Source organism: Paroedura picta, chromosome 3 (genome assembly GCF_049243985.1).
Source record: "Paroedura picta isolate Pp20150507F chromosome 3, Ppicta_v3.0, whole genome shotgun sequence".
NCBI lineage: Eukaryota > Metazoa > Chordata > Lepidosauria > Squamata > Gekkonidae > Paroedura > Paroedura picta.
The window spans coordinates 27,497,987-27,520,093 of record NC_135371.1 but is presented as its reverse complement, the minus strand read 5'-3'; the positions used below and the strand labels follow the sequence as shown (position 1 = coordinate 27,520,093).

The 22,107-nt window shown below is 43.6% G+C and overlaps 1 protein-coding gene across 4 annotated transcripts in view; it reads left to right on the top strand.

Moving 5' to 3' along the window:
- Positions 1 to 22,107, top strand: part of SHQ1 (SHQ1, H/ACA ribonucleoprotein assembly factor) — an 84,090-nt gene that overhangs the window by 21,951 nt on the left and 40,032 nt on the right. For all 4 annotated transcript variants that reach the window (XM_077325189.1, XM_077325191.1, XM_077325190.1 and 1 more), the window contains 3 exons: positions 1,054 to 1,208; positions 3,991 to 4,044; positions 7,914 to 8,037. In XM_077325189.1, coding sequence (XP_077181304.1) covers positions 1,054 to 1,208; positions 3,991 to 4,044; positions 7,914 to 8,037 — 333 coding nt within the window. The remainder of the gene's footprint in view (positions 1 to 1,053; positions 1,209 to 3,990; positions 4,045 to 7,913; positions 8,038 to 22,107) is intronic.

The window sequence follows — 22,107 nt, the reverse complement described above, 5'->3', positions numbered from 1 at the left end:
CCTTCTTTGTCCCCTAGTAGTAATTTGAATCAAACTCTGCTCCTTAGGTCACCACTCCCATTGGCCCACACTGCCTTGTCCCTTGTACTTTCCCTGCCTTGCAAGAACTCTGCAAGAGCACACTGGAATGGAATTGCAATGGAGGCCACCGCACCTGCAGACAGCAATGCTTTTCCCCTACTCAGAATCTGCATAACTAGTCCCTTAGGGAGCCAAGTAGCCATAGCACAGCTGGGGTATGGGTGGCCACTGAAGCTCTGCCACAGCTAAGGATTGCTCTGTTATAGTTTTTATGTGTGTGGAGGTGTAATGGTTCACAGTAGCATTTGGGAGTGAATAGCTTAGTAAATGATATAATTGGTGCTTCTCCAGAGTGACAACTCTGGAACAGAAATTGGAAATCTAAGGAGAGAAAATCTTTCATATCTTATTGTACGAGGCCCTATTAATAACAAGGTTATGATAGTGACTAAGTTACAATGAGAGTCATGCCACTGATGGGCCCTTGTACAATATGATATGGACACCTCTGCCAAGCATTTGAAGACTTCTGGCATCAATGTGGAACTCAAATTTCAGTTCTTTTTCCTCCTGGTTTAGTGAGTATGGGGAGATTGCAGAGGGATTATGGATAGCCCTTTTAAAATTTCTTCTTTAGTCCAGTCTGCACGTTCCCCCCCCCCCTCCACCATTCTGTATTTTGGAGGAAGACATACATTTAGGAATTCATATCTGTCATTTTCTTATATGTCCTGCAGTTAATGATAGCTTAATATGGAAATTGGGTGAAGTGTCCTTGCAATATAGTTCACACTCTTCTATTCCAAGGATCGTGTAGTTATGATACTTCTTTAGGCTATTTAGTTCTCTGTAGAAATGGGCAAGCACTATTGTGAAGCTAAGTAACTAATTCTGAATTTAACATGGGAGAACTCACTGGGAGCTTTAAAAGATTCTCATCACCAGTGCACCCTGTGTTAATTCAGCGATATGTGCTTTTTCTGCAGCAAAGAACATAGCGATGCTGTTCTAAATCAACCTTTCTGCTTTTAGTTTCTTTTACAGAGGAAGAGAAAGAGCAGCTTAGAAAATTCCCTAACAGAACGTACTTGCTTGACAAAAGAACCTCTCACCAAGTATATCTGAGCTTACTTGATATCCTTCTAGCGTATAGCTATGAAGTCTATACCACTGAAGGAGAAAAGAATGTGAGTACTTTCTTTTTCCTTCAGCAAAACATGGATTAAGTTTCTCAATGACATGGCATTACTTTGTACCTGAGAGAAATTGGTTTTTAAGGTGGGCTTCATGCAATCCATTAAAGCAAATAATTTAAACATTCTATTACTTAGGTTAGATTTGCCATTTGAAATGAATGGACCAGAATGTTGGGACGGATGGACGTGGGGGGTGGGGAATGTGGGGATGGTTGTGAGCACACATCCAACAATTCTGTATTTTTAGCAGCCAATATTGAAGGGAAAGTGCTTGGAATGATCACGGCTGAGATGTGTCAAATACCGATTTGGGGGGAGGGCTTCTTCCTTCAGCATAATATACATGAGAATCTTTGTTCAGTATGTTGTAAAGTTCTGGCAGAGGATGCTCACCTTCCTGAAGAAGCATGGGCTCCTTTGTAGTCTCTCCTGGTCTAGTTTTTTTTTTCTCTGTGTTCAGAAAAATTTGGATGGCTAGATTCAGAAGTGACGGGAAATCTTGATTTATTTTTTTAAAAACCCGACCAACTCCTTGGGAAGTCTTTTTGCCCATTCACTCGTTTCTCCTCCTTGCGTGCACAGCCCTAATACTGTAGACTTCTTGGCACGGAACAAACATAGCAATGTTTGACTCAGGCAGAATGCACTGTCTTACCATGATTTTAAATGAGGATTAAATTGTGGTTTTGAATCCTGGGCCCATTCTGCACATGTTGGATAATGCATTTTCAGTGTGCTTTTGCAGCTGGATTTTCCTATGCAGAACAGGATAATCTACTTCCAAAGTGCATTGAAATCACATTATCCAACATGTGCAGAATGGGTCCTGGTTTCTTGAATTGGTTAACTAAGCAGTTTATTCATTTCCTGATTCAAATGTGTCATCAAATTGTAGCTTGTTCCAAACCAAGTCTTCAGTCCTGACTGTATGCATGAGGGTACATTTTCTCCATAAACAAACCTTATTGTCTGAATATAGCCTGTACTTATCTGTGGCAGCTTGTTTTAGGCCAAGTGAGATGGAACCCTGGCAGGTTCAGGATAGAGATGTGTAAGACCTGGTTAGACCTAACACTCCCGTTGTGCAAGGTCTTACGTAACACCTATAGCACTTTACTCCCTATATAATTATTGCTCAAGAAACTGGTTGCAAAAGATCTTACACAAGACTTTGTGGGTCATGATTGGATGGAGAGCAGACTTAAAAACAAACAAACAAGTGGGGATGCAATAAGTTTGACTTAGCACAAGCTGCTACCATAGTAGTCTTCTTGCATTTTTTGATGCAAGGAGAAATTTTGTGATACAAGGAGAAATCAAAAGCTTGCATAGCAGAGTTAAGCAGGGGAAGCATTCCAAAATGGGTTCCTGTATGATCCTTCAGTCTGAAGTAGCCTCTCAGTAATGAAATTCTCCAGGATATGTGAACCAGGTCCTAAGGTCCCTTTCAACATGATACTAGCAGAAGAACTTACCTGTGCATTGTTGCATACCCAGCAAAAAAAAACAACCCACAAATAAATACTATGCTCTTATTCTCTGCGCTTGTCATGTTAGAATGCAGTGATCTGTAGCTAGGGCCAGCATATGTCGCTTGGAGCATGTGTTGGTCAGCTACAGTTAGCTACTGGTAGTCCTCGGCCCCGAAGAAGTGCATCTGCCCCTGCCGGTGGAATGAGCTCCCAGAGGACATCAGGGCCCTGAGTTTAATGTAAACCGCCCTGAGCCTTCGGGGAGGGCGGTATATAAATCTAAATAAATAAAAAATAAAAATAAAAACAAAAACCAGCAGCTATTCATCCCTTTGACTTTTCTGTATTTGTTTGGGGGGGGGGGGAGAGGCTGGATGGGAGAGCCTGTGATGATGGAGCATTTCCCACCCTCAGCTTATATGCGAGTCAATAAATTTGCCCAGATTTTGTGGTAAAATTAGGTGCCTCGGCTTATATACAGGTTGGTTGATATGCGAGTATATATGGTATACAGGTTATATTTATAAAGGACATGTAAAGGTAGATTATAAAGGACCTACAGAAAAAAAGGAACCTATCCAAGGCAATATTCTTGTTCTAACAAATATATACGGTATTTAATTTTAATACAGTTTTTATGTACATAAAGAATCAACCATAATGGTTTCTAGACAATTTCAGTCTTTAACATTCCCCAATACCTTTGAGCTGATGGCCTATAGATATTATTAAAACACTAACATAAGGAAATACTGTAGGATTTTTCCACACTAATCTTTCACTATTGTTACAACAATCTTATATTGGAGGACTCAACCACTGAAGAAGATATTGAAAACGGAAATTATCTAGAAACCGTTATGGTTGATTCTTCATGTATATACAACTTGTATTCAAATTGAATATATATATTGTTAGAACAAGAATATTGCCTTGGATAGGTTCCTTGTTTTTCTGTTGGTATTCTATTGTGAACCTTCAAGGACCAGCAAATTGTTCTTGGAAATGGAATAAGCTTTTAAAAACTGCTACAAAAAGCAAATATTTATGCACCTCTTATAGCCTTGAAACTACTCACCGGACAAACTGGTTTAACTAGGCCTGCCAAACTCTTTAGGCCTGGCATATTTTTAAAAATTGTGTGTACTGAGAACAAAGATGATAATTGGATAGTTACAGCTCTTTCAGATCAATTCATCTTTCAGGTTGCATTTTCGTAACTCTTATGGGAGTATTATGTCATTTGTAAGCATATTATGTGGTAATTCTAACAAGTCTCTCCTTTCGTCTTTATAAAAAAGGTTGAATCACCTTGGAATATCCGAAAATTGAGTGCAACTCTCTGCTGGCTGGAGGTAAAATTATTGTTTCATATGTACTGGTAGCTGAGTCGGTGTTAAGATTTGAATGCACAGCTGATAAACCAGTATTACTGCATTTTATATAATTTCCACTCAGTATCAGGCTCTAGAAAGCTTCACAACAGCTGTATGAGGCTGTGTTGCTATTACCATTTAATTGGATGATACACACTATTTGTGAACCTTGCGTTGGGTCTTCTGAACTGTGAGTTACTTTAGAAATGGATTTTCCTTTTTCCTAGTAGCTCTCCTGAGCCCCCCAAAAGCGATATTGGAAGCTGGAAGACCCTTAAGATGCCATCAAGAGAACTGCTTTAAAAATACCACCCAAAATGGCATAGACACGCAGCAAATGCAAAATGGACTTAAAGCATTTATATGTATAAATAAATATAGACCTGTGTTTATGTACAAAAGTAACTTAATATGTGAAAGTGTTCATTGATGAAAAAAATGCACAGCCTGTCAGAAATGAGCGAGCAGAAAGCAAAAGAAATTAGAGAAGGAAGAGAGTCTTGAGCATATTGTAGGACGGAGGGTATGAAGTAATGTAGCTATTGCGTTTTGCCATAGGAGCAGTCAAAACTGCAAGCTTTCTTCTTCTTCTCTCTCTCTCTGTCCTTTTCACATCTGAAGATTTAGACTTCATTTTCTTCTCCTTAATCCTGGCTTCTCACAGTTCAGCTGTGTCTCCTTAATTTTATGCCTAAAACGAATCTTATCCAGCCCAGTATAGTTTTCTTAAGGAATGAGTAGGATTAAGGGCTTTTCTGTATTTCATAAAAGCACATGAGAGCCAGTGTTAAGGGCTCCCTACTTGGTGTTGCCTTTATCCTGGTCCAGCCGAAAATTCTGAAGGGACAGAGATTTGTACGTGAGTGAGTGAGTGACCTCACATGTGCTAGAGTGCATACTTATGCATCTGAATGCATAGCTCAGCTTGTGGGTGTGAATGTCTGCTGATGTGAGAAATAGAATGCTGCTGGCATTAATTAAATGTTGATTAGTGTGTTACAATATGTGAATGGGTCTCATTGGGGTTTTGGTGCCTGCTGACCATGTTAACTCTGCCTGTTGGTTCCTGTATACCCTGAAGAAATGACTAATCCCCCATCTAGTTGAAGCTGGTTCTTATACCCTTGCAAGACCTAGAATAACCAAGAATTGGAGGTGGCTTATACTAATTTAGTAACAAGGTTTGCTCTCATCCTGCTCATCTTTATTGCTGGTACCTAAAATCTGGTGCAAAGAATAAGGTTGCAAGTGCTGAGACTGGGCTTGGCAAAGGAATCCAAGAATCTTTGAGATGGGATAGCTGTAAGAAGATTTTATATAGAGTTTGTGGGCCTCTTACTACCGGAAAATTGCTCCATCTTTTCATAGTGAACTGGGTTTCTTTTTTAACCTGGTAAAAGATGACAACAGTTTACTGGTGGGAGTATCTAAGAGAACTTTGAAATGCTAGGGACCCAGCTAAGGAAAGTTTTCATGTTCCTGGGCAGCTAAACTTGGCTTTAGTTCTTACTTTGCTTGCAATGAGGTCAGCACTGAGCCTGCTCTTGTTGGCACGGACTTTGAGGGTCTATAGCTTTTGAAGCTGTTCCATCATCCCTCTTCTCTGATCGGCTAATTTAAAACAGTATTAAATAACTAGATTTAAAGCCCATTTCACATGCAAATGAAATCGGTGCTAGAAGGCCTGGGAGAAGGCCAACCCCCACCCAAGGCTTTCCTGAGCATTCTCCCGGCCGGTGGAGCGGCCAGGAGAAGGCGTTACGGCCCACCCCCCACCCGAGGCTGTTTAAAGATATGCCAATTTCTCTCAGAAATATTGCTGGAAGAGGTTTTCCTATGCAGTCATATAGCATGAAAAAACAGAAGTTTGCTGGATATATATCTCCCATGGTTACTAAAAGCAAGGAACTGCATATGACTTTTGGTCCATGAGGACCTAATGAAACACTGACCTATTGTACTGTGGTGTTTTCCATCACTTTCATGGCCATCTTGTTTTCTTTGTCATCTTGCATTGATCTTCTTTCTTTCAGTGTTCAGTTTGCATTGTGGTAGAAGGCAGCGTGTGCCACCCCCCACCCGAGGCTCTCTCGAGCCTTCTCCCGGCCGGTGGAGCCTCCGACGCGTCAGGCCGGCGGCAAAGGAGCAACTGCGAGCCGCGCTGTGCGCGGCTTGCAGTTCCTGGGGCTAGGAATCGGAGAGACCAATTGGCAGGTGCTGCGCACCTGCCGATTGGTCCCTCCGATTGTCTGTCCGGAGGAAGGGTCCAATCCGGACCCTTCCTCATCCCTGACACATCCCGCCCCAGAACGCCTTACCCTTTTATTTAGTCCGTGGTGCCCGCGGCGCCACGAGCAGTGTAAAGATTGGTATATCTCTTCAAACAAGGCAATTATAGAATGCTTGAAGATAAGAACAAAAATTGTGCCCCCTGTGAATACTGGATAGGTGGTTCATCATCGCTGTTGTGAATGAGACCACTTTAACTTTGTGCATTAAAGGCATTTCTTTTGTAGCTGCGGGTATATATTTTTATTTCCTGCTTAGAGCCAGAAAATAACCTTGGTATTTAATGTTTCAATCATACTAGTCACTTCAATCAAAATGGGATGATATATCAATGCAGGACAAATGAACAATAATCACGACACAGTCTGGGCCCTACATACCTGAGGGACCAATCCTGTGCCACCTGCAGGGCACTTTGCTTTGCTGGTATGAGCAGACTGGTGATCCCCGGCCCCCTTCTCGGTCCTGGCTCCTACCAGTTGGAATGAGCTCCCAGACGAGTTGAGGGCCCTGTTAGAGCCAAGCAGGTGTTTGGTCAGGCCTAGGGCTTGGAAGATCACTGGGTTCCCACTCTCCCTTCCCTCTCTTTTTTCAATGATCTCCATCTCAGTCACTGCATCTTCCTTTTTACTCAACGTGGATTCCAGTATCTGCCAAGGAAACATCGGTGTGGCAGTTGGCTGCTGTCTTGATTCAGTTTTATTTTTGTATATTGTGGGGGCTTGATATAGCGGTTTTATTGTTCAGTTATTATATTTTTATTCTGACTGTAGCCCCGGAGAGTGGTGGCCAATAAACCGCAATATAAACAAACAAACAAACAAACAAGGGCCTCCCTTAATCAGAGTTTCCTTCATGATTTCCAGGAAGGACAGGGCAATACTGAAAATACAGGATATTTTAAAATCAATATAACTTGCTTGCCAAATATTCTTCTTTGAAGCATTCATAATGTTGAATTGGCAGCTAGTATTGTTTTTCTCAGGGGATGCACCCTGTTCTTGTACTGCTTGTCAAGGTGCATACAGAGATGGCACTTAGCCTGCTTAAGTGGGGGTGAGAAATGAGTTTTGGACTTCTGTCTACCCAGTTCCCCTCTCTACCACACCCCTTATTCCACATTACTTTTGCCTATGAAGGTCCTGTAACTCCCAGTTTATCATTTTTGGTAGTTGAAGGGGATCCTTCATTCATCTTTCATGACTGACAAATGGCTAGATCTATTTTGTGCTTTAAGAAATCCCAGGTCAGCAATACACCCCACTCGTTAAACCTCTGTTTGGACATGACAAATTGTCATTAGGTAAAGGTTTTCCTAAACTGGATATTATTTAGTCTTGGCTTCTCACATTTAAGGAGTAGATAGTGTGAGTCTGAGGATTTCTGGCTTGCTGTTATCACATGTTGCGGTTTGTATGTGAGGTCTGAAGTTTTCCACTGCGAGGGTATGGCAAAGCTGCTGCTGCTTATTCTCCAGTCTTGTTTGTACACCTGCTATTCAAATAAGTACATTTCAATGGCCTGCTATGATATTTTTTTCTAAAAATTGTTCCCTGCAGACCTTTACAAGTGTTACAGAAGTCCTGGAATCCTTTGGAAGAAGAGTTTTATGCTACCCACTCTACAGGCACTTCAGTTTAGTGACTCGTGCCTTAAATGATGTTGTCATGATACTACAACTAGGTAAATATTTCATTCTACCATACAATATGTGTTGTATTAGCATACAATAATTTGTTTGAGGTGAGTCAGTAATGTGTATGCAGTTAGCCATTTGTTTGCAAAAGCACACTTACAGAAATACATTTTCCAGCAGATTTGTAAATGTTTTTGAAGAACTTAAGGTACATGTTTGTGCTCTGAGTGTAAAATAAACTTACTGTCAGGAAGTTATCAAGAAGAGTGACGCTATGCTTTTCAAGTCACACTAAGTTCAATTACCTGTTACTAATAGTCTTATGTCAAAGAAAATGTTAGTTTAAACTTAGAATTTTAAGAGGGAAGTATTCCCAATGTTTATAAAACTTGAAAATATTATTTGCGTGAGTGCAGCTTTAGTTATCATAGACTTCAGAAAATCTGCAACATATCAATGTTTCCAAATATTGAATCTAATTTTTCACTTTGAGGAAAGTCTGTAATCTCCCACTCTGATATTTTTTGAAGATGAGCATTATCTCCTTGTTCCCCAGACTTGGTGAAAGGATATGAAGGTAACTCCCAGAAATAATTGATTCATAATATGAAACATACTAAGCTAAGAATCTATTACTAGATTTTAAAAAACAAATATGCAAATAGGGAATAGGGAATAGGGAACAGATGGAGTCTATTTTTGCTGTTAGGACTTTGCATCCTCTTATATTTTACTTTGCATCCTCTTATATTTTAGACTTGCTCAATGTAAGGGCACATTTAAATACTTAATACAATGTTTTTAACTTGCATAGCTAAGAACATATCCCTCAGCTAGAAGTTTAAGAACAACAAAAAACAATAGGATTTTCTTTAATCACCAAAGATTTTGGAGCAACTTATAGTTTTGATTATTTGGTCTTGTAGCAGCAAAATGCCTGTTAGTCAAAGACATCACTGGCTTTTTGTTTGTCCAGATCTCCTATAGACAGTGGTCCCCAACCCCTGGTCCAGAGAACGGATCAGTTGGCACCGGGCTGCGGCTCCTCCTCATCCTCCTCCCCAGTTGCTGCCTCGGGGGCTGTCCTGCCACTCTGCCGCCGGCTCACCTTTGGTGCTTTCCAGCGGCTGCCATGCCTGGGATTCCTCCTCAGCGTGGTGCTGCACAGATGCTGCTGGCAGCGCCTCCCAGTGGGCAGCGGGAAGTCAGGGGCGCCGGCGGGAAAGCAAGTGGAGCAGGAGGGATCAGGAGGCGGCGATGTCCCTCGGCAAAAGACTATCCCCCCAGGCCTCAGTAAAATTGTCAAGCATTGACTGGACCCCGGTGATAAAAAAGTTGGGGACCACGGCTATAGAGTATTTCTGACATTGCCTCAATAGAGAGAAGCAAATCAAAATAATTTTGGTTTACTCTCTGTCGCCATTCCCTGAAAACAAATTTCTTCCCAGTTTTCCTTCTAAGATATCACCTCTATGCCTATGCTCATTGTATCCAGAGCCCTTTTCCATTCTAGGATGTAAACTTTCCCTTTTGGTTTTATAGGATTCTTTCAGTACAGGGGTGGGCAAACCTCTTAGAATGTTCTCACTGATCAGTTCTTTCAGAGCTCTCTCTGTCCTGCAGCCCCACCTACTTAATAGCTCTGGACATCTGGAGAACCACAGTTTGGCCACCGCTGGTCTTAAGAGATGTCAAAAAAATGTTCTCAATGTGACAAGTTTCTTTTTCTATTCTGGAATTGGAGCTAAGCAAAGAAACTTTAGGCACATGTTGGGCAATAGGGCTGTGTCTGAACCTCTCTTAATGTCCTATAGAAATACTTCATGATGAGTTTTCATGAGTCACTGTTCACTTCTAGCTATATCTGAAGTGAACGGTGACTCAACGAAAGTTCACGCCCTGCCACGGTTCTTGTTAGTCTTTAAGCTGCTGTTGGATTCTTGCACTTTTCTACTGCAGTAGAAGACCTGTCAATTATCCCTGTGGGGTAGGAGGAGGAATGCTGTGCTCATGTTCCAGGTGCTGTTAAATGAAGTTGAATCAATCTATGTCTGATTTGGGCTTTGGGATAGAGGAAGCCTTGATTTCCCAGGTTTCTGACCTGTGTAGAGTTGGGGCTTACAAGCAAAGCTGCCAGTACAAATAAGCAAAGGTGAGATTTGGAAAATGCTAAGACCTGAGCTGTACATGGTATTAGCCTTCATGAGTCTAATCTTATGAATAAATCTGCTTAAGTAATTAATATCCCAGTACACCTTTCTTGTCACGGTTTGCCTCATTGCTACCCTGTCCCTACTCAGCAAATGTCATCCTGTTTGTTGAAGATATAATCCTTGCATGGTATGGCATTTTTTAAAAAACCCTACAGTTATAGAGACAAGGGGGGGGGGGGGCTAATAAGTATGGGAAAACATGGAGATTAGTATTGGGACAATTAGGGATGTATAAAGCTATTCTATTAAGTCTTTATTCTTTGGACTGCCTTTAAATATTCACTATATCCTTTGGTGCCATCAAAATATGACAATGTCATTTAGAGGCAGAGGTCATCTGCTACAGTGTAAGCCCCTTTTGTTCTGGCAGAGGTAAAATACCAGTTTCCTAGGGTCACCCACTCTCCCCAGTCATTAATGTTTAACAGTTTTAAAGCACTGTAAAAAAAGACAATGTGGAACTAGTTTAATTTCTTTCTCCTGTGAGAAATGCTTTTCTTTGACTGTATAAAGTTTCCTAGGAAACCATTGTAAGACAAAATGTTATTGGCTCAGTTGCATGATTGTGGGAGTTGTGGGTGGAATTTAAATATCCTGGGCTTAAATGTATAGTCGATGCAAATGGTTTCTTAACCACATCCACTTCTGTGACTTCATAAGGAAGAGCATAAAGCATAATCAGTTATGGTTTTCCAGATGCTTTGGGGGAAATTAATGAGACTCCGTTGGACTAAATATATTGAGAGTGGAAGAATAACATATTATAAACTTCTGTGTACAAATACTGACATTTTTGACAGATATTAATACTCAGTTTTCTACATCTGTATTTATAATAATCTCACGTGCATAGTAAAGTGCCATCAAGTTGCAGCTGATGTGAGAGAGCCATTGTGATAATAGTGTTTAAAGAGCGGTAGACTCTAAGCTGCAGAAATAGGTTTGATTTCTCACTCCTCCACATGCTGCCCCCTGAGTGACCTTGAGCTAGTCCCAGTACTCTTAGACTGTTCTCACTGATCAGTTCTTTCAGAGCTCTCTCTGTCTCACATCCACACCTACTTCATAGGGTGTCTGTTATAAGGAAAGGAAAGGTGTTTGTAAGTTGGGGTGCTCACCGAATAAAACTTTTGTACTTTTTTGGATTCCAAATCATCCGAATCAATGGTTCAGTATAGAGATTCAGATCTGGACTATTCAGATTTGGCCAATCGATTAGGTGCGGTTAAAAGCTATGATTCTATTAATGTCAATAGGAAATTTAGCATTTTATTCCAGTTTGTTTTCTTAGGGGGTTGTCAAAGGGCTTTCAAGGCCTGTGAGATGTGTAGGTGATTGGCTTTCCTTTGTAGAGCCTTCCTTAGTGGTCTCCCATCCCAGTCTACTTAGCTTCCCATATCTGATGAGATCAGGCTATATCTTATCACCTTTCCTCCCAATAATTTTGTACATAGTAAAATATGTGTATTCCTATAAATGTAGAGATAAACCAGGTCTGCACTTTTAAAATAACCTGTTAAAATAAAATCCAAGTTTAATAGGCACCATATTCAAGTCCACATTTAAAATCTCTTAAATTGAACCTGTAACTGTCCATCAAAAGCAGAGTTAAAGCTGTTTTGCTTAATGTGGAAAGAGTGAACAACAGGAAAATCAGTTTTGGTATAAGTATGTGTTAATTATTCCTGGGACCTGTAAACTAGTCTGTCATCAGAGACTTCAAGACTCAGGAGAGAGAACCCTTTATTTCCACAGGAGCATCAAGCGCATTCGCTCTGATGATCTCATGCTGCTTTCACGCTCTCTTCAAATAGCTGAGGTCTGCAATGTATTAATTTCTTAAATTATTTCTTAGAGTCATAAATATTCATAAACAGTATGGACACATTTTCATGGAGAAACATCACTGTGCCCAGTCGGAAAGTTCAGAGCACTTGGTCCTTAAGGAAAACTACTTTATGCATGGGAGCAGAGAAATTAATTTTACATCTGCTCCATTGAATCTAAGTCCTGTAGTGCAAGAGACGCCACTTGTATTTTGAAATATATTTGTATAATTGTTACACGAACCATTTAGCCTACATGTCTCAGGAAGTATGTGAACTGCAAAACGGGATGCTTGATTTGAATAGTACTTCTTCCTGTGTTTTAACCTTAATTTGAATTGATATAAATTAAGACACCTCACAGCATCCAGATTGTCTATTAGTTTCGTTAGATTTTTAAAAGGTGAAAAGCATCTTAACTAGCTCCTTGGGAAGCAGTTCACAGACTTTGCTTGACCTCGGTAACCAGTTAAAATCTGTGTTTCCATTGTCCTGCTTTTTTACTGAGGCTGCTGTCTTACAGATAAACAAGAGCTTGTTGCAATTTGCAGTGGACTGACTGGGGTTAGGCTGTGAGGCTGCTTTCTCGCCTTCTGTGTTCCTTTAGCCAAATGCTCATTCTCCAAGTCTTCACCAGAGGATCTGTCTGGACATAGTTTTTACCAAAGCAGTTTTTGTGAGGATGTACCAGCCATGGCCAGAAGCTAAAATCAGTCTTTTGTCTTGAGTTGTGTGAGTTCCTGTGATGGAAATATCGGGATTAAACACGCGTGTGATTCTTGCCTATCTGCACACAGTCTTCTTGGAGTGTGGTTTTAAATGTCTTCCATTTAATTTCATCCTAAAAAAAACAAACTTACTCTTAAGGTAGATTCCTCTGGATTATGCCTGACCTTAGAATGGTAATTTGAGCTACAATTCTCATGGGCCATCTAATTCAATGTTGAGAGTCAGTGATATTCTGCAACGACAAACTTGTGGTGCAAACATTATATGCTAGGCATGTGCATTTAGTTTAGCTGAGCCAGAAAACCTTATTGGTATTTTCAGGAGTTTTCTAAGCCAAACATAGATTCTCTAATCTGTTTTGGCTACTGATATGCTGGAATACTGGAAAAACCCAAAAATGGTTTTTCACCATTATCCAGCTAGACTGAATAGCTGCTGCCTGCTGCTGAGAGGCTTAAACTTTAAAAGGAAACAAACTTAGCTTTCAGCTTAGTCTAGGGGATTTTCCTGCCTTTGCTCTGTCACTGCAACACATGTCTGAGAGTTGCAACTTTACAGTTAGTTTCAACTGCGAACTCTAGCATAATAACCTTGCCCTACCCATATTCCGGGTAACAAGAGGGAGGGGGTAGGATTTGGCAAATAGGATTTTAGGTTAGAAGGAAAACTGCTCTTTGTGCAGTCAGAGAAGTTGGCTCTGTTTTGAACTTCTTCTGTCAATGGCTAGGGTATGCCTGAGCCTTACTCCATTGTTGTTTGAGATTGCTTTTGGAGAGAGTGTGACTGTAGCTTTAGTTTGTTCTGAGACTGACATCATGACATCTTCAACATTTCCCATCAAAATGATTTAACATTCTACTTATACCCTTGGGAGTTATGTACCCCCGGTAAAACATTTTATACCAGTTTTCTCTAAGCATCTGACACTTTGTTAATTTGATATTCTTACACCATAACTGCTCCCACTCATTGAACTATACATTTTGACCTAGATTCTGCATCCATTTTACCTTGCAATTTTTAACTTGTTCATCTTCAGTCTCTAACTTCAACAGATGTTTGTATATTTGGCCTAGGAGATGTGGTTTACTATGAGTAATTTCCATTTTAAATTCAGTTAAGTCTAAGAGCATTACCCGAGGCCTTTAACTCTTCTTTCAATCTTGAAACAATTTGCCTGTGGGTAAACCAATCAGTTATTTTTTTCTTTTTACTTTCGCTGATTCCCACCTTTTATTTGACCATTTTGGATTGCATGGTTGATTCAGCTATTCTTGTAATTTTACCTCCCTTAGATTGTAGCAGCTATCACTTCACTTTTTTCCCATTTTCTTTGAAAATTTTTCATCTTTAAGAGTTTACTTAATTTAGAGCCTCTCTGTCTGTGGTGGTCTCCTCAGTTGAACTTTGCAATAACCCTTTATTCAACAAAGGGAAAGTAAGTTCAACAAATTGAGACGAAGAACAATTATGGAGTGCTTTTCTTTTGGACAACCTGCCTTCTCTTCCCCCACCTCCCCAAAAATTGTGAGAATCAGATTCTCATGTGGGATCTATGTGGAAACATTTTACATGGTAACCATGGGCAAAATCTGAGGAGGAGGGAACAGGAGCATCACATCACCATGCTTTTGTGCGGAACTAGATGGTGGCATTAACCAAGCAAGAAAAGAAGCAGGATTCACACCACATTATAAAGGAGTTCTGGTATTGCCACTCATCTACTGCTATTTTCATAAGGGCAGGAATCAGAAATCAAATGGCTCTTGGTGGAAAGCAACCAATGAAGCGCCACTGCATTGTAAATCTTGGACGCTCTGCTGACACACAGGAATAATAATTCCAACACCAAGCTCTTGTGCTTTGACCCTAGGGTTGCCCCCCTGGCCACCAGTGGAAGATGGCCCCCCAGTTAGGGCTGCCAAATCCAAGCTGGAAAACTCAGGTATTTGGAGATAGAACCAGGGGAAGATATTGGCTGGTGAGACAAATGAAGACTTCAGATAAGCCAAAAGGAAAGGAAAGGGGTAGGGTGGGGTGGGTCTAAGACAGTTTTTAAAAGCTTCCTAGAGTATGTGATGAAACATACCTTTTAAAGCATACAATTTTAAGAAGAAGCTGGGGAGGAGGAGTGACAGCATTCTAAGGAGAAAGACGGTCAAGGGCAGGGATAACATCAGGGAAAACATTTCAAATAGTTTCCAAAACGTACTACAGAAGAGGTATGGTCATTATTCCGCATGCAATGCAGCGTGCCCACAGGATGGAAAGAAAAGCCAAAGGTTAAAATTGTGGGAAGGTTGTTTTAGATTCCATCCTAAGTGGGCATTCTGCATCTGGAACAATGACCCTCCCGCTTCTAAACAAAATCGGAGTCCAGTGGCACCTTTAAGACCAAGAAAGCTTTATTCAAGGCATGAGCTTTTGAGTGCTCACACCTTGAATAAATCTTTGTTGGTCTTAAAGGTGCCATTGTACTCTGATTTTGTTTTGTTGTGCTGCTTCAGACCAACACAGCTGCCTACCTGAATCCTCCCTCTTCTGTAGTACTTTTTTCAAATAATTTGGAAATGTCATCCATGCCCTTGTTTTTGCTTTATGCAGATCCTCTCCCATGGCTTATTGCTTATCCTCTGTGGTCTCCTTTGCATGCCTTTTGGTTTCCCACACACTGCTCCTCTGCTTGGGTTTCCCACCGTGGCTAACACCCCTTTCCCCATGCAACTGCTCCTCCAGAATGTCCCCATTTGAAGCAAGCACGACTGCCCCGTTCCCCTTGAGCACCTCCCAGAAGCAGCTCTGCTTGAAACCAGCACCCCCCCCCCCATCCGTGGAACCTTGCACGTGAAGGAGTGAGGTGAAGCCAGGGGACCTCACCATCCTCAAGGCCATACAGATGGTAGGTGGTGATGAGGTCACTTGCTTCAAGCAGGGCTGCTTCTGGGAGGTGCTCAGTAGGCACAGGATCTCCCCTTACACAGACAGCGAGGCCACACAGCTTTCACTTTTCTCTTTTGTGCTTCCTCTCCCCCTGAGCAGAGGGAGCAGCACATAGGAAACCAAAAGGCATGCAAAGGAGAGCCCAAAAGTGGGGTGGTGAGAGTGAGGGGGAATTCTTGCTACCTGCGTGCTGCTCATGCCTCATTCCTTTGTGTGCTCTCTCCCACCCCCCCCCCCAATGGTAATAATTAGATGTGGTAGCAGGGATGCTTGCTTCAAGCAGGGCCACTTCTGGGAAGTGCTTAGTAGGCACAGGGGCACCAGGAGGGGGCCCCATGGTGGGTGGGTGGCTCTCTGTTGCTCTTCCTTGTGATGCTTCTCCTTCCCTCCTTCTCTATTCCTGGCAGCAGCGGCCATCTAGGTTGCCACCTGGGCAGTCACACAGCTCCCAAATCTCTCCAGAAAGGAGCCCCAGCCAAGGATGGGCGTGGGCAGGTGTAGGCTAGGCAGTGTGGACATGGGAGAGACCCTGCCCTAACTTCTCCATAGAACACCAGCACTTCTCACTGCCTGCCCCAATCTCACTTGTTTCGGAATGCTGTGCCATGTCTGTTATTACTTCCATCGCATTTTCCCCCCTAGGGTGCGGCATAAAATGTTTCCACATCAAAAACACAGTCAAACTAGAAATCTCAGTCAAAGTTTTTGATGGGGCTGAAATAGAGAAATTGGGCTTTAAAAAATCTGCTTAATGCATCCCTGAAACTGGACCTTTTTACTTTAGAAGTGTTTCATTTTTCTAATGACATCCCTTGAGATGGCATTCTTCCAGCAATCCTGACAAATTATAGAGTCTTGTTACATTGCAGGAAATGGTATAAGTTCTCTTATCTAGCTAGGTAATCTGAAATGTAAACTTTCTTTAAAAGACACACTAGGTGAAAGTTCGGTTCACACATTGTGGCCAAACCATGGCTTTAACTGAGTTTGTGCTTGACCCTTGGGTTTCCATACTTCCTTCTCCCCTTTACATGCTCTGATCGACTTCTTTTTCGTTGGCAAACTTTTGTTGGGCCAGTTAGAATGTTTCAGCAACGTATGGTTTTCTGTGGAGCAAGTCATGAAGGAGGCAACATATATCCCTGTGGCATATTTTTCATCCCATTATGCCTCTCCATGCAACTATGAACACCTGAGTATTTATTTTATTTTCATCCTTTTCTCTTTAGTATCTTAGGACCCAAACAGTATAATGTAACATATGAAAACAGTTTGACAGAACAAAAAACATAGAAACCCAATCCAAAACATCTTTTGCCCCCACAAGCAGGATGACTTTCTTCCCTTGCTTGGGTTACCAACTCCAGGATAGAACATTCTTGGAGATTTAGGGGCAGAGTCTTTGATGGGTATAGTTTGTGAGAGGACTACCGTAAGCAGGAATATGTTGCCATAGAGCAGGGGCGGCCAAACTCGCTCTCCATATGTCCATGAGTCCTTGCCATCATGGTGCTGGTAGGGGCTCATGGGAATTATAGTCCATGGGCATCTGGAAAGCCACAGATTAACCACCCCTGCCATAGAGTCTGCCTTCCGAAACTGCTGTTTCCTCTATAGGAAAAGATCTCTGTAGTCTGGAGATCAGTTATTTTGGTAGAACTCCAGCCCCTGCCTGAAGGTTGGTAACTAGCCCACTCCCCCACCCATCACTTATACTCCTCCATGAAACCTTCCCTCTCAGCTATGTTGATGAGGCAGGTATGTTCGGGGGTCAGCCCATTCCTCAGCTTTGGCACATCACACTGTTGCTCTGGCACAGGCTTCCCCTAAGAGGTGCTTCAAGGAGGGCTGTGAAGCTGTCTTATCTGGAGGACTTTTGGGGATTCCTGATTGCTCTTTCTGGTCAGGTTGCATTTACTCAGTAGCTGCATGTTTGTTGTTTTGGTTGACTTTATCTCTTCACCGTGTAGCACTTATAATCTTACAGACTTTACAAGAGGCAATCTATAAACATTGTACAAAATAAAGAGGCTCATTGGAAATTGTAATGTGGTGTGCTTCAGGGTATGGAATGATTACTGGCAAATGAGACAGTTCTGCATCTAATCTTGTAATGGGTTAGTATTCCGACTCAGAACAAGCCTGGCCATACACGGGGGCACAACTGTGTTGTAGGAGTTCAGTTGCTTCCTCACAACTGCCTTGGGAAAAGATGCAGGGTTGTGATCCCTGATTTTATATGGGACTAGACTAGAGGCAAAGCCCATTGCAACCAGCAAATACCACGGGCACTAGCCCATACACCTGCACTATGATCTTCCTGGATTCCGTCCCTTCTTCCTCCCACTTCCTGCTCATTCTTGAGATACAGTGAGGTGGTTAAAGAGTAGCAGACTCTAATCTCAAAAACTGGGTTTGATTCCTGACTCCTCTTCCATATGCAGCCAGCTAGGTTGCCAGCTTGCAGGTGGGGGCCTGGAACCTTCAGGAAGCAAGAAAGACAGGATGAAAGATGGGGGGGAGGGAAGGAAGACATCAGTTCTCCTGGAGAAAACAGCTGCTTTGGAGGGGCACTAGCCCTCTTACCCCCACCCAACACTGTCCACACAAGTCACCACTGTCCCCACCTTCCCATCAAACCCTACATCTTCCAAAGGCCAGGCTATGTTGGGGGGCTGCCACCATCCCGTCCCCCATATCTTCCATATGCTACACCAGGAAGGCCACAGAAGGGGTGGGTTGCTATCTTGCTGCCCCCCCCCATTTCCCAAAGGCTGGGCCAGCCAAAGAAGGCCACGAGGGAACTACCTCCTTCCTACCCCTTCCTGCACATATCCCAAAGGCCAGACTGAGTGGGGAATGCCATGGGGGTGGGCTGTCTCCTTCCCATACACCCCATTTCCTAAAGGGCAGGTTGGGCAGGAAAGGTTGTGCGGGAGCAGCCTCCTTCCCACCCATCCTCACATCTCCTAAAGGCCAGGCCAGGCAGGGGAGGTTGTGGAGGGGGGGCTGCCCCCTCACATGTCCCAAAATATAGGATGAACAGATAGGCTGTGGAGTCCTTCCCATCCCCCCAGGGTCAGGCTGGGTGGAGAAGGCTCCTGGATCTCCCAGCCCCTCTGAGGAGTGGGAGGCTGTGGGAAAGCAGGGAGCACTCCAGTGGCCAGCTGCAAGGGCATGGGAAGTGTTGTGATCCCAGGTCCTGTTGGGGAGGACTCCTAGGAAGAAAAGTCTTGCCAGGGGCTCCAAGCTTCACCCAAGCCTCAGGCGGATGAAAACTTATCCCAGCCAGATGTTCAACAAGGAGAGAGCTCTAACCAGCAGGAGGGGGAATGGAACTTCAGACAAACCAGGGCTTAGACTCCAAAGTTGTTGCAGAAGTTTCTCATTCCTCTGCCCAGCCTCCAGCTGCAGCCCCCTGCCTTGTCAGCCCACTTGGCTCACCTGAGCCAATTAAGCAAGGCTAGCTATGTACTGGAAAAGAGCTCCAGTCTAAAAGGAACCTGACAGTGTTAGCAAGACAGCTGCTGAGTGCAGAAGACGGAATCATCACAAAGTGAGAATTCAGAGGCTGCTGACAACCTGTATTAACTTGAGGCTGGGAGGGCTAGGTTGTGGACACAACCAGTGACCTGTTCCTTTTATTGATGCCCTTGGACTGCCACTGGACTGAGTTAAGAGCTGAAACTTGACACCAATTCTGGAGGCAAAGGAACTTTCTGGCTTCTTTCCCTTGCCTGGGGGAGATGGAGGGTAGGAATAGGCTGGGGATGGGGCAACTTATCAGCAGCAGGGAAGTCAGAGAAGTCAGCACCTCTTCCACCAAGCAGCAGGAAGAGGACATAAAAGCTCCACAATCAGCTTGCATTGGAAGAGTGCTCTCTCCCTATTGGTGGCATGCCCCCAGGGAGAGCAAAGCAGGCAGGGAATTGTCTGCATGCAATTTGAACTACTTGCCTCTCATTGGCAGAATGCAGTTTGAACAGATTGGCTCACATTAGCAGTGTTCTCTCTCCCTGTTGGTGGCACACCCCCAGGGAGAGACAATCAGTTAGGGAGTGAGTTGTCTTCACGCTATTTGAACTGATTGGCCCCCATTGGCAGAGTGCTCTCTATTAGTGGACAACCCCAGGGAGGGCCAATCAGGGAGTATGTTGTCTACACACAATTTGACTGATTGGTCCTCATTGATAGAGCGCAACTTGAACTGATTGGCCCTCCTTGGCAGAGTGCTCTCTCCCTATTGGTGGCACACCCCCAGGAAGGGCTAATCAGGTAGGGAGTATGTTGTCTACACACAATTTGACTGATTGGTCCTCATTGATAGAGCGCAACTTGAACTGATTGGCCCTCCTTGGCAGAGTGCTCTCTTCCTATTGGTGGCACACCCCCAGGAAGGGCTAATCAGGTAGGGAGTGAGTTGTCTGCACACAGTTTGGACTGATTGGTCCTCATTAGCAGAGTGCTTTTGCCCTATTGGTGGCACACCTCCAGGGAATAAGAATCAAGTAGTGCGTGAGTTGTCTGCATGCAGCTTCAGCTTTATATTTGACTAGTTTCAAAGCCCCTTTATAAAAAGGGGTTTTGAAAGGGGAGAAGGCGTCAGACCGGCAGGGAGGGAACCCCCAGCAGGCGCGCTTTGCGCGACTGCTGGGGGTTCCCTCGGACGGCGGTCTGACGCTGCGGGAGGCGCTTCGCGCCTCCCGCAGCGTCAGACCGGCAGAGAGGGAATCCCCAGCAGGCGCACTTCGCGCGACTGCTGGGGGTTCCCTCGGACGGCGGTCTGACGCTGCGCGAGGCGCTTCGCGCCTCCCTCAGCATCAGACCGGCAGGGAGGGAATCCCCAGCAGGCGCACTTCGCGCGACTGCTGGGGGTTCCCTCGTGCGGCGGTCTGACGCTGCGCGAGGCGCTTCGCGCCTCCCGCAGCGTCAGACCGGCAGGGAGGGAATCCCCAGCAGCCGCGCTTCGCGCGACTGCTGGGGGTTCCCTCGTGCGGCGGTCTGACGCTGCGGGAGGCGCTTCGCGCCTCCCGCAGCGTCAGACCGGCAGGGAGGGAACCCCCAGCAGCCGCGCTTCGCGCGACTGCTGGGGGTTCCTTCGGGCGGCGGTCTGATGCTGCGAGAGGTGCTTCGCGCCTCTCGCCGCGTCAGTCCGGGAGCAACTGCGAGTCGCGCTGCGCGCGGCTCGCAGTTGCTCAGCCTGGGAATCGGAGGGACCAATCGGCAGGCACTTCGCGCCTGCCGATTGGTCCCTCCGATTGTCTGTCGTGAGGAAGGGTCCAACCCGGACCCTTCCTCATCACGGACAAAGCCCACCTCTAGGGGGCTTAACGAATTATATAGTCCGTGGCGCCCGTGGCGCCACGGGCTGTTTAAAGATAGTGACAGTGATAGTGATAAAGGAAGAGAGAATGGTGGCTTGCTTAAGTTATGCTAAGATATGCTAAAGTTCCTGAAATTATGAGGTCCCTGGAAACTTTTTTCTTCTTATCTTTCGATTGGGTGGAAAAATTCTGCTATCAGATCTTTACACAAAAATGTAAAATGCATCAGACTGGATTTAAAGAATCCTTTATTTGAAAACACAATGGAATGAGTCTTTGCATCCAGTTTGTATAATAGAGTTGTAATAGACAACATTTTATTGTTTGATATGTTTACAAAAACATAGACATTTTGATTTTATTCAAATAATTGCAAAATATACTCAGTATGATTTAGAGTGCAACTTCCTGCTGTATCTTGAACTACGTTTGTTAATCTCTTTGTTTTATCACTAGTGTATGGCGGGGAGGCACACAGTGGGAAGTAGGAAGACACAAATGCGAGGGTTCCAAATGAGATGGCTTATTAAGACACTGTGCTGTTAAATTATTGTTGACTGATCTCTTAATTATACAAATATTTATGATGTATTAAGGCACTAGTTTACTGTAGCTTCATGCAGGTGGAGAAATGAAGGGAAGGGAGTTTGAAACACAAAGCCTCAATGTTATACAGAGGAAAGGAAGCTATTTAAAATTAAAAATAGTGTTCTTGCCATACAGGCAACATCATCCAGAAACTACAGAAAAGTCTGCAATGCCTGCTTACAGGAGGCATTAGACAATTTAAAAGTGTGTAGTGTTATGTGTACACTGCTCATTAGTCTGGGAGATCCTGGGCTTCCTCCATTCTAACAAATCACAGGTATTAAGGTACTAAGTATTGTGCTGTTGGTCAACATTGATTTGTTCAATAAGTATCACTGTAACTGGGGACAACAGTAGTCACATGAACCTGACGTCAAATAGTCCAAAGTTAAATCCTTCAAAATAGTACCGCCTTTCTTAATCACCCAGATGGAGGCTTTTCTTCACCTTGGCTTCCAAACTGCAAGGTTTTTTTGGTGGGGTTGAACATACAAACT